Genomic DNA, 14,058 nt, shown 5'->3' on the forward strand with positions numbered 1-14,058 from the left:
CCAACCCAGCTCCAAAAGGGAGGTGGGGATGGCATCTCAGGGCCAGGTGGGCCTGGTCTAGCCAGATCTCACACACAGCCTTGACACCTGCTGTGAACTGGGCCCAGTGGTTTCCATGCATGGTGCTGGGAGAGTGGCACCCGTGGGAGCCAAGGCTGCTGGTCACAAACTGACACCCAAAAAGGCAGCCCCTTGGGACAGGGTGGGCAGCAGGCCTGCGAGTGCTGACCCCCTCCCATGCTGTAACCAACATGAGTCACCCTGAGCTCAACACTCCCTTTCTGTTCCCTCCTCACTCTCACCTTTGACCATGGTTCCTAGCACAAGCCAGGTGCCAGGCAAGGAGGTTAATTCCCTCTCTCTCTTCCAGCCAGCGGTGCAAGAAGGAAGGGAAGCCTCAGCTGGCTGGCAGGTGGAGCAGCCCATTCTCAGGACAGCTGCTCAGCAGAGCCACGCCTGACCAGAGATGTGGCCTCCCTAGAATTCAGTCCCAGCCCATTGGCCGCACAGCAGACAAGGCAGGTAGACCCAAGAGGTCCAGCCCTTGGGCTTTGGCAGCACCTACATTCGGCTTACCTGGTCAAAGTAGATGCGAATGGAGCCCACGTTGGTGGCCCCCACAGCCGTCAGTGAGAAGAAGCCATGTTTCCAGTCCCCCGTCAGGACTACCCGCTCATTATGGCAGAAGAGCTCTTTGATCCAGCGAGCCATGCCAGGGTTCACTGACATCAGGGAGCCTGCAGAGGCAAGGAACGCTGCTACTCCCTGTGCAGAGCCCAGTGTGGCCACTCCAGGGCAGCCAAGACCCAAAGGGACTCATGGCCTGTTGCCCCGATGTCATTCCAAATGCTGAGCTGAGTGGGCCCCACGGTCCCCTGCCCACAACCAGCCTGCATAAAGCAGTCAGCTCCTGGCCTTGATGACCCTGACCCGGAGCCTGGTCCCCTGACACCAAGAAGCTGAGAGCCTCTATGTGAAGCCCACAGAGGCAGCTCCCCCCACACGCTGGCCCCGGGCTGACCTGGGAAGTGGCGCCGGTGGGACACAGTCCAGTCCGTGGGGGAGTGGAAGCAGTGGTAGTCCCCGGGGGCCAGGTAGATGACACAGTGATAGAGCTCATTCCCTTCCCGGGTGACCAGCTGGTTCTTGAAGGAGTCACACGAGGCGGCTGTAGGGTAGGAGCAGGCATGGAGGCCACCAACACAGTGAGCACCCAGCACGGAGCCCAAGTGCGGTCTGCACACGGATTCTCAGGGAGGCCCCACATGCCAGCCTCAGTTCCTTCCCCAGCATTCCCCTCCCTCCCAGTCCAGCCACACAGCAGCAGGGCTGCCTGGCCCCGCCTGTGCAGCGACCCACCTGGCGGGAAGGGCAGGTCCTCTGTGTAGGTGCGCGGGCCCAGGAACGACTCCAGGGAGTAGGTGACCCCCTTTACCTGCTCCACCTCGCAGTTCTTCACCTGCCCAAAGTTGAGGATCCTTCCATCCGATGGGCTGATCTGAAAGGACAGAAAAGGCTTGCTGCCAGGGAGAACAGGGTCTCCTCCCCCCAGGAGAGAGCCCCCACCTCCCCTTGTCATCCTGCCCCTTCCAGATATGCTGGAGACCAGGGGGCTATGCTGGGCAAGTGGAGTCCCAGCTGTGGAGGCAGGAAAAAGTCCTGTTTCCCCAGGACGAAGGATCGGGCCTCACCACACTGTGCAGGCCACAGACGGGCCGGGCCTGCGGCTTCAGCTTGCGCCGGAAGAACTCGCTGAGGTTGCGGTAGTGATGCAGGTCCTCCACAGCGGCCTCTTTCATGTTCACCCCGAAGGTCCAGATGTACAGGCTATAGACGGGCCTGCGCAGCCAGTGTGGCAGCTCCACCTGGTTGAGGCGACCCCAGGCCCGTGACAGCAAGCGTGTCGGCACTGACTTGTACAAAGCCACCTGCAGGCCACAGGGCAAGGGGCTGAGTTGACCACACTGCCCCAGCTCCAGAGAGCCCAAGTACTGTCGTGAGCCCACGTCTCACTTCAGGAGAGAATCTACACCCCATGGAGGACACCAGGGCCCAGGTGCCCCACGCTGCTTTTGTGATGTGGCTGTTTCTCACTGGGAACCAGATTGCACCTGCCAACTCCTGCCACACAGAGTGCTGGATTTACGTACAACTCCAGTGGTTTTCGCCATTTCATGCAAAAGTCAAATAGCAACTGCCCCAGTCCCAGAACGGGAGATGGCCAGCAGTCTTACTTCTTAAAGTGGGGGTCGGAAATGGATCTGACCCTAACCACAGTGTGTGACCCTAGCCACGGTGACCCCAGTATCACAGTATGTGGAGAGGTGGTTGGCATCTTGCCCTTGGTCACTGCCCATATCCCAGACCACCAGAGAAAGGAGGAGGCTCCCAAGTGCGTGGAACAAGTCTACAGCCCAAAATGTGTCCCTCTGTCTTAACAGGAAGTGAGGAGGACACCCTGAGCACCAACATCAGGGGTTTTCAGATGCAGGTCTGCGATGTCGCTGTCACCTGGGCCTGAGCTGCAGACATCGGGTCCGCAGCCCCCACAGGTCCAGCCAGCACTCTGAGGGCCTGGATGCAGCAGTCTGAGAAGCCCAGCCCTGCTGAGCCCCACCTCGGCCCCACAGCAGGACTTGTGTTCAACATTCTACTGTGACTGAGTCAGGTCATAAAGCTGTCTACACCTGGGGTTCCTCCCAGGAGGCAAAGGGAGGTCGTCCCCTCAGGCCCCTCTGTTCTCTCTTCCTTCAGGGAAGCCTGGAGCACCTGAAGACAGACGATGGCCTGGGGACAGGCACTGGGTCCCACTAGTTGGTCCCAGAGCCCTCCGGCAGGGCCAGGTACCCAGGAAGTGGCAGCCTGTTAAACTCCAGGTGCTGCTGCCACTGTAGAAACGGCCTCTAATTGGTGGCTGTAGATTCTCTAAACACAACCAAGACACCAACTCCCCAAGGTGTAAAAGTGATTTCATTCCAACTTTCAACACCTCTGCATGGTAAGGAATTAGCAGCTCCCAGAGAGCTGCTCTTATCCCTCCCAGCTGATGCTCAGTCACACAGAAGGGCTATGTGAGCCCAGGCCCTTCCCAAGCACAGGTGGGAGCCTGGGCTAATGTCCAGGGTACTTCAGTGCCCCTGAGCTCTGATGACACCAACCTGACAAAGGCCCAGGAACAGGGTTTCCTCCTTGGGGTCAACCTGCCTGGGAAGCCAAGGGCAAGAGTGAGCCCTCTAGGGGCCAGGAGGGGCCAAGCCAGTTCCCTTGACCATTCCGGGGGCAGGCCTCTGGGCTCCTTAAAGGTGTCTTCACCCTAAGGAACCCAAACAGGACCCATCCCTCCTGAACCACCCCTTTGGCATCCCAGAATTAATTTGGCTTCTGCTCAAAATCACCTCTAAGCTGTTTTCTGCCTGAACACAGAAAAGTCAGAGATAGACACCATTTTCTGAATCCCCAGACTGGGTTCCTTCCAGAACCGGAGGCCCAAATGGCAGAAACGAGGCAGGCTAGGGGAGCAGGCAGGGCACGGCACGCCCTCGCAGTCACTTCCGCGGCCCAGGTAGTGGCCTTTTCAAAAGCTGCCCTGGCCTTGCCCACCAATGAACCTTCCAACCCTGACCCACTGAAGATGACCCTCTGCTTCTGGCAGCTTGCCGCCACCTCAGTCTCTCCTGCACCCCAACCTTGGGCCTGCCCGGAGGGCAGGTCCGGGCCACAGGGCCCTGTGCACACTTACCCTGCTTACGGGCCTCCATCCCACCCGGCTGAGCGGTCTGAGGGCGCCAAAGGGCAGGAGGTAGTAGAGGACGGTCAAGGGCCAGGAGCGCAGTTTCAGGGCGGGTCTGGACATGCAGCTCAGCTGCCCCAGCCTCCGCCTCAGGGCCAGCTGGGGGAAGTGCAACCTGCAGGGCACAGGTCCATGCACAGCCAAGTCAGTGGCCAGGCTCTAGGCGGGACCCAGGAGACTGCCACCTGCACTCAGGGCAGGATTCCTCCTGTCTACCCACCCTTGTTGGCAAGCTACCTTGCCATGGGGTGATGGAGCCCAGCAAGCACTGGCTGTGCCCCCTTGTCCCAACCCCATTCTGAGTCAGGGGTTTGGCTGCCTCTGGCTAGCAGACTCATTTCCCAGGCTCTCCCACCCGCCAGCCAGCTGGGGAGGACTGGGAATGTGGGGGCAGCCGCAAGAGGAGAGTCAGGCCCAGCTGCGGGGCACCTCTCAGCCGCAGCAGCTCCCAGCAAGGGCCTCCAGACCCAAGCACCTGGGCCCAGGGAGGGGAGAGCAGGGTACAGAGCCTGCCTCACATTCCTCAGCCTCCTCGGCCCAGGAGAGTGAGCCCCAGGGGCCAGCTCTGCCACACAGGCACTGGCAGGGCAGCGCATAGCACTGAGGGGCTACGACCCAGCCAGCTGGGTAACCATTTGCTCAGTCTTCTGCTACCGTCCTTTGCAGGATCTGGGATATTCTTTTCATGGTTCCAGGCCCCCTCTTTCCTCATCTGCTAAATTACGGGGCCAAGGCCAGACAAACTCTCAAAGGGAGCATTTACACCCCACCTACCAGCACCACACAGCTACAGTGCCATCCATCTGCATGGTCTTTCTATAACAGGCCAGGTTCTGAAAACCCATCCACAGGTTTGTGAACAAAACCTCCCCACCACAAGCTCTCAAGCCACCTGCCTGCTCTGCTGGGGCTGCACACACACACACACACCCCCAAGCCCCTCCTTTCAGCAAAGGTGGATACACACACACACACACAAAACCCAAGCCCTTCCTTTTTGCACATGTGATCCCGCCTCTCCCCACCCTCCCAGCACAAATGCAGGGCACTCAGCAGGGGCTCAGCTTCACCAGAGCCGCAGAGGCTGGACGAGCCTTTCCACCACAACCCTGGCCTCCTGAGCAGGAACAAGGCCCACCCCATCCTGTCCGTGCCTAGGCCTAGCAAATGCTCCTGAGACCCAGGTAGCCAGCAGGAGACCACACTGCCATCCACTGAGAACGTCCCCAGGCCTCAGTTTCCTCATCTGCAAAGTAACTGCTTTGGCTAATCTACGGCTGCCATCTGGGACTGTGCTCTCAAGAGAAGCTGAGTCCTCTCTCCCAGTCGCCGAGCAAACCAAGGAACAAAGCGGCATCTCAGCTGATAGAAGCAGCAGAGCAGACGGAAAGGCAAACCAGCGGCGAACCCCGCTCAGGCTCAGGCTCAAGCTCAGAGGCGGCTGCATCTCCACAGCTCCCGGGTGCCTGCTTTCTCTCCCATCCCACCCTGGTGTATTTTTAAAAGGTCCAGGAAGGTGGCAGGGGCCAAGCAAAGACAAATCACTGCTCCCCTCTGGCTTTGCCACCTGCCCCACTCACTGCAGAAGAGCAGGAACCAATCGGGAAGAGCTGCACCCCTCCCGCGGGCAGGAAGGGGGATGGGGGATGGGGAAGCCTCTCTCCCAGGTGGGGTGCAGAGGCAAGGGTCTGGGCTGGGAGGAGGGGGCCTGGGAGGACCAGGGTAGGGAAGATCACAGGCCTGAGGTCTGAGGCCCACTGGCAGCCTCCCCCTGCTGGGCCCTCCTCGTGGTTGGAACCAAAGATACCTGAAGCGGGCTCTCCGACTCAGGGCGCTCAGGCCCCCCAGGCCGGGCCCCTCCAGCCTTGGAGGCTGACCACCAGTTCCCTTGCCGCCACCTCTACTGCGAGGCCGCTGGATGTGAACTCTGACCTTCCGGAGGTTGTGGCGGGGAACCGTGGGGTTAGGGCGCGGTGGGCAGCATCTCACCATTTCGCCGCGCGGAGCTCTGGTCCTCGCCGCGCCTCTGACTGACACATCATGGGCCGGCACAGGGAGGGCGGGGCGAGGCTCACTCGATCACTCCCTTTGTTTTCCTCTTTCCTCCCCTTCCCCTGAGCCAGCGGATCTCCTGTGCTGTCACTGCTCCAGGGCCTCTGCCTCTGCGAGGCCGGTTGGTGGCGCCGCTTCCTGGGCTTGGTTCAGTCTTGGTGGCTCACAGGGTGCAGATTAGAGGGTCAGGGCTATTGCAGACAGACAGGCACTAGTCACACACCTGCTCAGGTCAGCTGCTCAGGGCTTGCAGCCCAGTGCAAAAGCCCCTGCACTGAAGCCCACTGTCCCCAGTCCTGGCCACCTGCCCTGTCCCTGCTACTCGGGGCTGAGCCAGCCTGCACTGCTCATCCTCTTCCTCAGCTGGCCTGGGGAGGCAGCAGGGGGCAAGGCCCTCAGGCTGCTGGGTCCAGTAAGCCATGACAGGGAGGGGACCAGCCACTGCTGCCAGGGTTTTCAGGCACCACTCAGCTCCAAACACACAAGGTGGGAACTTGAGCCCCATGCTCCAGGCCCAGGCCTAGCACCGCGTCAGCCGCTCCCTTGCCAGGACTTGACCCATTTTCAATTCAGGTTACAAAGTAGCATCTGAGGAATGAGATGAGCGGGAAGCCACGAGAGGCGCCCTGGTGAGAACCTGGCATTTTACCTGCTCTGGCTCTCTCCTCACCCCTCCTGGCCTTGACTCCCCCACAACACACACACAAAATACACAGCTCCCTGCTCCAGGCCTTCCTCAGAAGCTGTGCATGTGGGGAAAACCAGCCTGGGGCTAGGAACAAGCCAGGACTGCAGCCCAAACCAGTTCCACTCCCCTTTTTCCATCTTTGCTTCAGAAAAGCATTTTGGCCAGCGGGGAGGACAGGCCTGGCCCCTACAAAGCCTCTCCACATTGGCCTGCACAGATAGCAGAAGGCAGAGCAAACATGCCAAAGCTGCTGCTATCTCAGCCCAGGCAATCAAGGCCCTCCAGGATATGGGCTGACAGGGGCCCACCCCTCCCGTCCTTCACCCCCAACCACTGCCCAGGAAGGGGGCAGGCACCTGTCACCATCCTTAGATGATGAAATGTGACCCTAAGAGCTGCCGCCTAAAGCAAAGAATAGGCCAGACATGGCCAGCCTGCTGTGAGGCCGAACTCAGACATCACTGTGGTCGCGCGCGGTCGAACATCTGACGCCCTGGCAAACCCTCCTCAGCCACAGAGGAGAAGATTCCACCCAGGCACCTGCCTGCTGGAGTCACCGAAGCCCCGTGTATGGGATTCAGTGGCCTCTTGGAGCCAGGACAATAAGGTGACTAAAGTCTGGACACAAGCATGGATTTCTCCACTGATCCAGGCAGTGGCTGGGGCTGGTCCAGGCCCCTCTCCTAAATGAGTGATGGGGACAGCTCACTGCAGGTAGGTCAGGCAGGAGGGCACCTACCCACCAGAAAACAGATACACACCAGCATCCTCCCTCGAGAAGATGCCGGCACCAGGAAATTGGCACATGCACAAGAGGCCCATCCCATCTCGAGGCCCGGACCCAAAGACACCCCTGCTTTAGCCCCAGGTTCCAGGCCTCCAGGGCCGTGTCACTCCAATCACTCCAACGTACTGAGCACACACCCCACCCTTCCTGGCCCAGCAGGCTCCATGCTGGCCTCCTGCCAGCTGCCAGGGAAACAGAGGGGTAACAGCAGTCAGGGGTGAGCCTGGTGCCTGGTTCCAAAGGGGAAGCTCTTTCACTGGTGGATAGAGTGCAGGCTTGGAGCTGAGCTCACAGCCAGGATTCACAGGGAGGCAAGCATGGCCTTGAGGGGAGGCAGAGAGGAGGGCCTTGGGGAACCCCAGCCTCCTGCCAGTTTTCCTCCCTGATCTACCATGTGGGACAGTAACCACCACAGCCCTGAATGTATCAGAAAGATGAACCCAGATGAACCTAGTTTGGCCAAAAACCTTGGGTTCTCAAAGCAGGTTCCCCTGTGAGCCTTGGCATTTCATTCTTCCATGGTGCTGTGAGGGCTGGGGCTGGCCTCCAGTCTCAGAGGGGCCTACTAAGGAACCGAGGCACATGAGGCCAGGGGCCAAGTCAGGATGCCCATCAGGGAAAGGTGGGCCCTGGAGAGACTAAGAACCATCCTGAGAGGCCAGTCTGCGGCACTGCACCTGCTGGTGAGCCCAGTGAGGGCATGGGGTCCTTGCTCATTCAGATCCTTGACATCACTGTTCTGCCTCTTCTAAAACAGGCACTGAGACCAGGGTGTCAGTGCCTCCAAATTACCACCTGTGGGCCCCAAAAGATCGCCAGGAAAGAAAATGAATCCAGCTTTGCCCCAGGACACAGGCTGAGCACTGCCAGTCCCTCTCAGCGCTGCAGGATAGAGGGAAGGGGCCCTTAGAGGTCGCTGCCTTCTTGCTTCCCAAGGGTAAAGCCAATTCCTTGGCCAGCAGTGTTTCTGGCCTCCCCATTTCAGAGCCCAGCTTGCCCTCTGCCTATGACAGCCCTGGAACCCCAAGCCAAATATTTCATCCTCTCTGGCTGTCTTGAGGGTGACATGAGGTGGGAGCCTCAGGCCCTGGATGAGGAACTTGCAAGAAGGGTATCCAGAATGGAGGAAGCGCTGACACCTTCCCTCCCTTCTAAGCCTCAAAGACATTCTGTGGAGATGAGTTTAGGGTTGTGACCAATAGGACTTTAATGTCATTACATGGCCTAAGGGCTAGTCAGCTGCAACATGAGAACGGGCCTTGTGGCTGGTGACAACCTGGTCACTGCAATTCTGGCTGCCTTCCTCTACCCCTGCCCTGAGAGCAGGGAAAGGCCTTGGTAAGTCACAGGTACTCTCTAAGTCTTGGTTTGTACATCTGGAAAATGGGAAAGGAAATTCCTGCTACCCACTCCCTTGATGCTCAGAGCACAGCTGCAACCATGGCCCAAAATAACTGCTCACCACCCTTAAGAAGATTCTTTGTAATTCCCCCCACGCTTGAGAATGTACTTTGTGAGATCCACCTCCTGCCCCCAAAACATTGCTCTTCACCACCTATCCCAAAACCTATAAGAACTAATGATAAGCCCACCACCCTTTGCTGACTCCTTTTTTCGGACTCAGCCTGCCTGCACCCAGGTGAAATAAACAGCCATGTTGCTCACACACAAAAAAAAAAAAAAAAAAAAAAAAAAAAAAAGACCACAATACCTGCCCCCCACCAGTGGAATGGAACATTCCAACTGAAGTCGATGAATGCACCCAGGCCAGGCAGCAGTTACTACAGGTTGGGTTGGGGCCCGCAAGCATGTTGTGCATGCAGGGGAGGTGCGTGTAGGTGCAAGTATGTGTGCATGTATACGTGTGTAGGTGCAAGGGTATGTGCATGGAGGGGTGTGTGTATAGATGTGAAGGTGTGAGGGTGTGTGCGTGGGGGTGTGTGGGGTGTGTAGGTGCGAGGGTGTGTGTAGGGGGTGTGTTAGGTGTGGGGGTGTGTTATGCATATAGGTGGTGTGTGCGTATGAGGTTATGTCCATGGAGGGGGTGTGCACGGGTGCAAGGTGTGTGCATGTAGGAGCCATGTGTGTAGGTATGAGGGTGTGTAGGTATGAGGGTGTGTGTGTATAGGGGTGTGTGGTATAGAGGTGTGTGTGTAGGCGCGAGGGTGTGGGGTGTGTGCCTGTAGGGGTGTGTGTGAGGGGGTGTGTGCCGGTAGGGGTTGTGTGGTGAGGATGTGTGTGTGTAGGTCCGGGGGTGTGTGTAGGGGTACGCGTGTATACACTTACAGTGCTGCTCCTGTTGGATTCTGGTTCAAGCCTTAGCAAGGCGGAGCAGGCAGTGAGGGATATGACACTGTCGCCTGCAGCCCGCAGCCCCCAGTCAGCTCTGCCGGAGGATATGGAGCCTTGCAGCTTGTGTGTTCAGCCAGGGACCCTGAGAACTGGCTCCTGCTATCTGATGGGAAGCACCTGGAGCGCCAGGACCACCCCTCTTGAAGCCTCAGCAGAAACCTCCAGGGCCCCAAATCCTGTGTCCAGTGGCCTGAATGCGGGCCATGCACTCCCCCCGGGAGGCGGGGAGCGAAGAGGGGGGCTGACTTTCTCCCCAGTTCAGCTGAGGCCGGGCCACCCGGCAGCGGCATGCGTCCAATGGGGCGACAACCCTGCCTTCCCTGTGTTCCTGAGCTAGAAGCAGGCAAACTTTCCAAGCAGGGGACGGGGAAAATGGTACTCCCTGGGCGACATGGACCAGGGAGCAAAGAAAAGGGCCCAGAGGCGCCTTTCAGCCAGTCAGTGGCAGCCAGCCCAGGAGGCCCTGGGAAGAAGGCAGGCAGGACTCGCAGGGGTCTGTCCTAGCCGCTCAAAGACTGGGAACCTCCTCTCAGACAACCCTGGGCGCTGAGGGGAACCGGCTCTGGGCAGAGGCAGCAAGCCTGCCACCCATTCCCTGGCCCTCCGGCGCTGCCCTCTTCCCCAGGCACCCTGCCCCTAGTCCCTCAGGCAGCACGGAGGAGGAGGAGACGGGAGCTCTCAAAGCCAGAGGCGCCCCAGCCTGGGCCCCGCCAATGCCAGCCGGCACCCCCTCACTTCCCACAGCCGCCTCACTGCCGGCGCCCCCCCCCACACCCCCTCACTTCCCGCAGCCGCCTCATTTCCCGTACGCCCTTCACTTCCCGTACCCGCGCTCGGCAGTACATGGACGTGGAGGAAGTGAGCTCACGCAGCCCGAGCCCGGGCTGTGCCCACGTGGGAACGGAAAAAAGCCCACGACTCGCTCGACCCTGTCCGCAGGGCTCCTCAGGCCAGGCCGCGTCGTCGCATCTGGGAGAGCCCACCTGCGACCGAAGGCGCTAGAAGGGCATCCCCACCTGCCACTGGCTCTCTGTGCGGGCGGGGCAGGGCGCCTCCCTAAGAAGTCACCTGTGGCTCCCGGCCGGACCTGGGCGCCGGCTCACTCACCCGCAGGTGGCTCCAGCTTCCGGACTCCGACTCCCCAGAGGCGCTCCCGGAGCCGGGAAGCCTTGGGGCGAGTGGGCGGGGCTCGGGCTCCAGCCACTCCGACTACCAGGGGCGGGGGCAGGAGACCGACCCCAGCCACCCTTAAAGCCGCCGCTCCCTCTGAGCCCCAGTCCTGCTGGGCCGCCAGCCCAACCCGAGGGCCTCTTTAAGAGGAGGGGCCAAGGCCGGGGAGAAGAGGAAGGGCAGCAGGCACCAGCTCTGCCTGGTCACTGTCATGGGAGGACCCCACTAGCAAGGTGGGCCCGGCTGCTCCCAAGGGATGCCTCCTGTGTGTCCTCAGTCTGTTCGCTGGTCTGTGAGCCGCCTGTGGCTGGCCTCCCAAAGCAGCTGCCTCCCCTCACCACCCCCTACCCAACACTAGGCAGACTCAGAACCCCACCCGCTGCTGACTTCACTGAGGACCGGCTTCTTCACTGGACTGAACAGAAAGCACCCCTGCTAGCCCTGGAAGCTCCAGAGAAGGCGAAATCCTTGATCCTTCCCGCACCCCATCTTGAAGCTACAAGGCTGCTCCTACCCCAACCTGCCCTCCAGGCACGCACATCTCTGACACAGAGAATGCCCTGACTCCAAAACTGATGTAGACCAGTGAACAGGGGTAGCCATAAACAAGGTCTGACGGCCCCAGCCTAGAGCACACAGGCCTCCCTGCTTCAATACTAGGATGCACAGTCCATGGGATCATGCATGCTGTCTTCCCACCCCACTAGATCGGAAGACCCTAGGTCTTCGGGTTGGCAGCCCACCCCATACCCACATGGTGCCAGACACCCAACAAGCACTCAGCCCACATGGGATCGGACCAATCAGCTTAATTCTTTTAGGGGAGGAGAAAGGTCTGAGAGGGATCACCATTCAACCAAAGAAAGAGTGTGGCATTAAGTAGCCTCATTCACATCTGTGGGAGCAACTGAGCACACCCATCCCCTATTCAATGTTGAGATGGCCTTGGAAGTCTTAGTCTCATTCTGAGCCACTGAACAGGATACAATTCCAGCTGCTTCTTACCACTGACATCTTTGTTTCTAAAACAACTAAGGTTTGGGGCCAGGCATGGTGGCTCATGCCTGTAATCCTAGCACTTTGGGAGGCCAAGGGTGGGAAGATCACTTAAGCTCAGGAGTTTGAGACCAGTCTGGACAACATAGTGAGACCTCTTTCTTTTTTTAAACCAAAAAGAAAGAAAGAATTAAGGTTTGGAACAGGAGGAGAGGGTCTGTAGGGCTTGTGGAGAAATGGGGCGGTGGGCCACGCCTGGAACAGGACATAAGGGCGTGCAGTCACAGCCCCATACACCTGTCATCCTTAACTGGATCCAGCCCAAGCAAGTGCTACGTGACAAGCCACAGCCCTGGGATTCGGCAGGGAGAAGAAGACAGATAGGGTCCTCCTCTATGGATTTCCATGTTCTTTCACACCTACAATGCACCCATGGGAACAGGGAGGCAGGGGTGAGCAAGGCACAGTACCACCCCTAAGGACCTCAGAATGTGGTACAGGGTGGCAGATACCTTACACACAGCTGCTCCTAATATTCTCCTGTCCAGACATCACTACAGAAAGTCCTCAAATAGTGTCATCATAACACTGAAGAGAAAAAAAGAAAAAATCTATTCCAGCCAGGGCTACTGTCTGTGAGGAGTGTGCATGTTCTCCCCATGTCTGCATGGGTGTTCTCTGAGTACCCTAGATTCCTCCACATCCCAAAGCTGTGCACTTAGGCTCACTGGTGTGTCTAAATGGTCCCAGTCTGAGTGAGTGTGGGTGCACCCTGCCATGGGAAGGTGTCCCATCCACGGCTGGTTTCCGCCCTATGCCCTGAGCTTCCTGGATAGGGGATCACCTGCGACCCTGAACTGCAGTAATTAGGTAAATAATTATCTAACTTTTTATTAATTGTTCATAAATGCACATATAGCTCACATTTCAATGGTTAATATTAGAAATGTTTGGGGTCTTTAAAAGTTCAGTGATGTTTTTGTGGTCAGAAACATTCACAGGAACTTAACTCTTGCTTCTATCAATTAGCCTATAGTAAAACTGGTTTCATTCTACGTTTTGCTTAAAGGTGAGGGTCCCAAGAACCTATCATCAAGATTGAGAACTTACTGTAACTGATTCCAGCATTCTCAGAGCCCCAAAGAAACTTCAGACCCCTTCTTACCTCAGAGCTCCAAGGAAACACATGACATGGGATAAAATGCAATTAAAGCACAGAAAGATGCTGACGCAGAATCCTGGCACCACCAACTTCCAGAACTGGAAAGACCCTGAAGACCATCCTGGCCTCCTCAAAGCCTCTAGTACTTACAGACCAGCCCACACGGGTCCCTGGGGATGCAACAAAACCAGGCCCCAGTTAGACCAGGGAAGAAAGGTCTGCAGAGGAAAGCCCAGCTTCTGCACACATTCTACCTCCCATGTGCTGAGAGATCTCTGGGACTCTCACACCCTTCCCTGTGGAATGGCCAGCTCGGCTGCACTGCATCCACCCGCATTGCTTTTTAACCATTCTAAGCCTCTAAGGCAGATGGGTGTTTACAAACCCATAAACCGCCGGGTGTGGTGGCTCACACCTGTATCACAGCACTTTAGCAGGCCGAGGCGGCCGGATCACGAGATCAGGAGATCGAGACCATCTTGGCCAACACGGTGAAACCCCGTCTCTACTAAAAATACAAAAAATTAGCCGGGCGTGGTGGCGGGCGCCTGTAGTCCCAGCTACTCGGGAGGCTGAGGCAGGAGAATGGCGTAAACCCAGAAGACGGAGGTTGCAGTGAGCTGAGATCCGGCCACTGCACTCCAGCTTGGGCGACAGAGCGAGACTCCATCTCGAAAAACAAACAAACAAACAAAAAAAGCCCATAAACCAGCCCACAAGTTGGCCGAGATCAGCACTCCCCCATCTTCCAACCAGACCTCCACCACATGTATTTTCAGTGGGGAAATGCCTCTGGATTTTGAACAATCATTTACAAGTGAATTTCCATTAGGGAAAAAAAAATGTCTGGAAATTTACTTTCCTGCCTTCTATTTATTTCTTTCAGGCCATGGAGTCCTTTATTTCCATGCCTCCCACTCTGTTAGGACTCCCTTGGGTGGGAGTGCCACCTAGTGCCACTGTGAGGCGCTACAGGCTCTCAGGCCACCTGCAGATGGAGGCTTCCCTGCCTCAGTCAACCCACTTGTATTCTCTGCCAGGTCCCAGCTGTGTGAATCTCA

The 14,058-nt window shown here is 57.9% G+C and overlaps 2 protein-coding genes across 19 annotated transcripts in view; one reads left to right on the plus strand and one right to left on the minus strand.

The window, feature by feature from the left end:
• SFI1 (SFI1 centrin binding protein) overlaps positions 1 to 3,262 on the plus strand; it is a 126,639-nt gene extending 123,377 nt beyond the window's left edge. For 2 of the 3 annotated variants that reach the window (XR_004442399.1, XM_033233296.1), the window contains one exon: positions 371 to 737. Coding sequence is in view for 1 of the 3 variants with exons in the window: in XM_033233296.1 (XP_033089187.1) it covers positions 371 to 460 (90 nt within the window). In the remaining 2 variants the exon portion in view is untranslated. Of the gene's footprint in view, positions 1 to 370; positions 738 to 2,441 lie in introns of those variants that run through there. The other variant, XR_004442397.1, reaches the window with a different exon arrangement.
• PISD (phosphatidylserine decarboxylase) overlaps positions 1 to 14,058 on the minus strand; it is a 45,969-nt gene that overhangs the window by 1,439 nt on the left and 30,472 nt on the right. For 6 of the 16 annotated variants that reach the window (XM_033233334.1, XM_033233326.1, XM_033233332.1 and 3 more), the window contains 6 exons: positions 5,780 to 6,033; positions 3,740 to 3,905; positions 1,692 to 1,928; positions 1,360 to 1,498; positions 1,022 to 1,168; positions 577 to 737 (listed from right to left, as the gene is read on the minus strand). In XM_033233334.1, the coding sequence (XP_033089225.1) occupies positions 577 to 737; positions 1,022 to 1,168; positions 1,360 to 1,498; positions 1,692 to 1,928; positions 3,740 to 3,905; positions 5,780 to 5,832 (903 nt within the window). In that variant the 5' untranslated portion in view covers positions 5,833 to 6,033. Of the gene's footprint in view, positions 1 to 576; positions 738 to 1,021; positions 1,169 to 1,359; positions 1,499 to 1,691; positions 1,929 to 3,739; positions 3,906 to 5,597; positions 6,034 to 10,496; positions 10,649 to 10,737; positions 12,224 to 14,058 lie in introns of those variants that run through there. The other 10 variants (XM_033233317.1, XM_033233318.1, XM_033233322.1 and 7 more) reach the window with 6 other exon arrangements.

The sequence above is a fragment of the Trachypithecus francoisi genome, unplaced genomic scaffold, assembly GCF_009764315.1.
Source record: "Trachypithecus francoisi isolate TF-2019V2 unplaced genomic scaffold, Tfra_2.0 Lachesis_group14, whole genome shotgun sequence".
NCBI classification, from domain to species: domain Eukaryota; kingdom Metazoa; phylum Chordata; class Mammalia; order Primates; family Cercopithecidae; genus Trachypithecus; species Trachypithecus francoisi.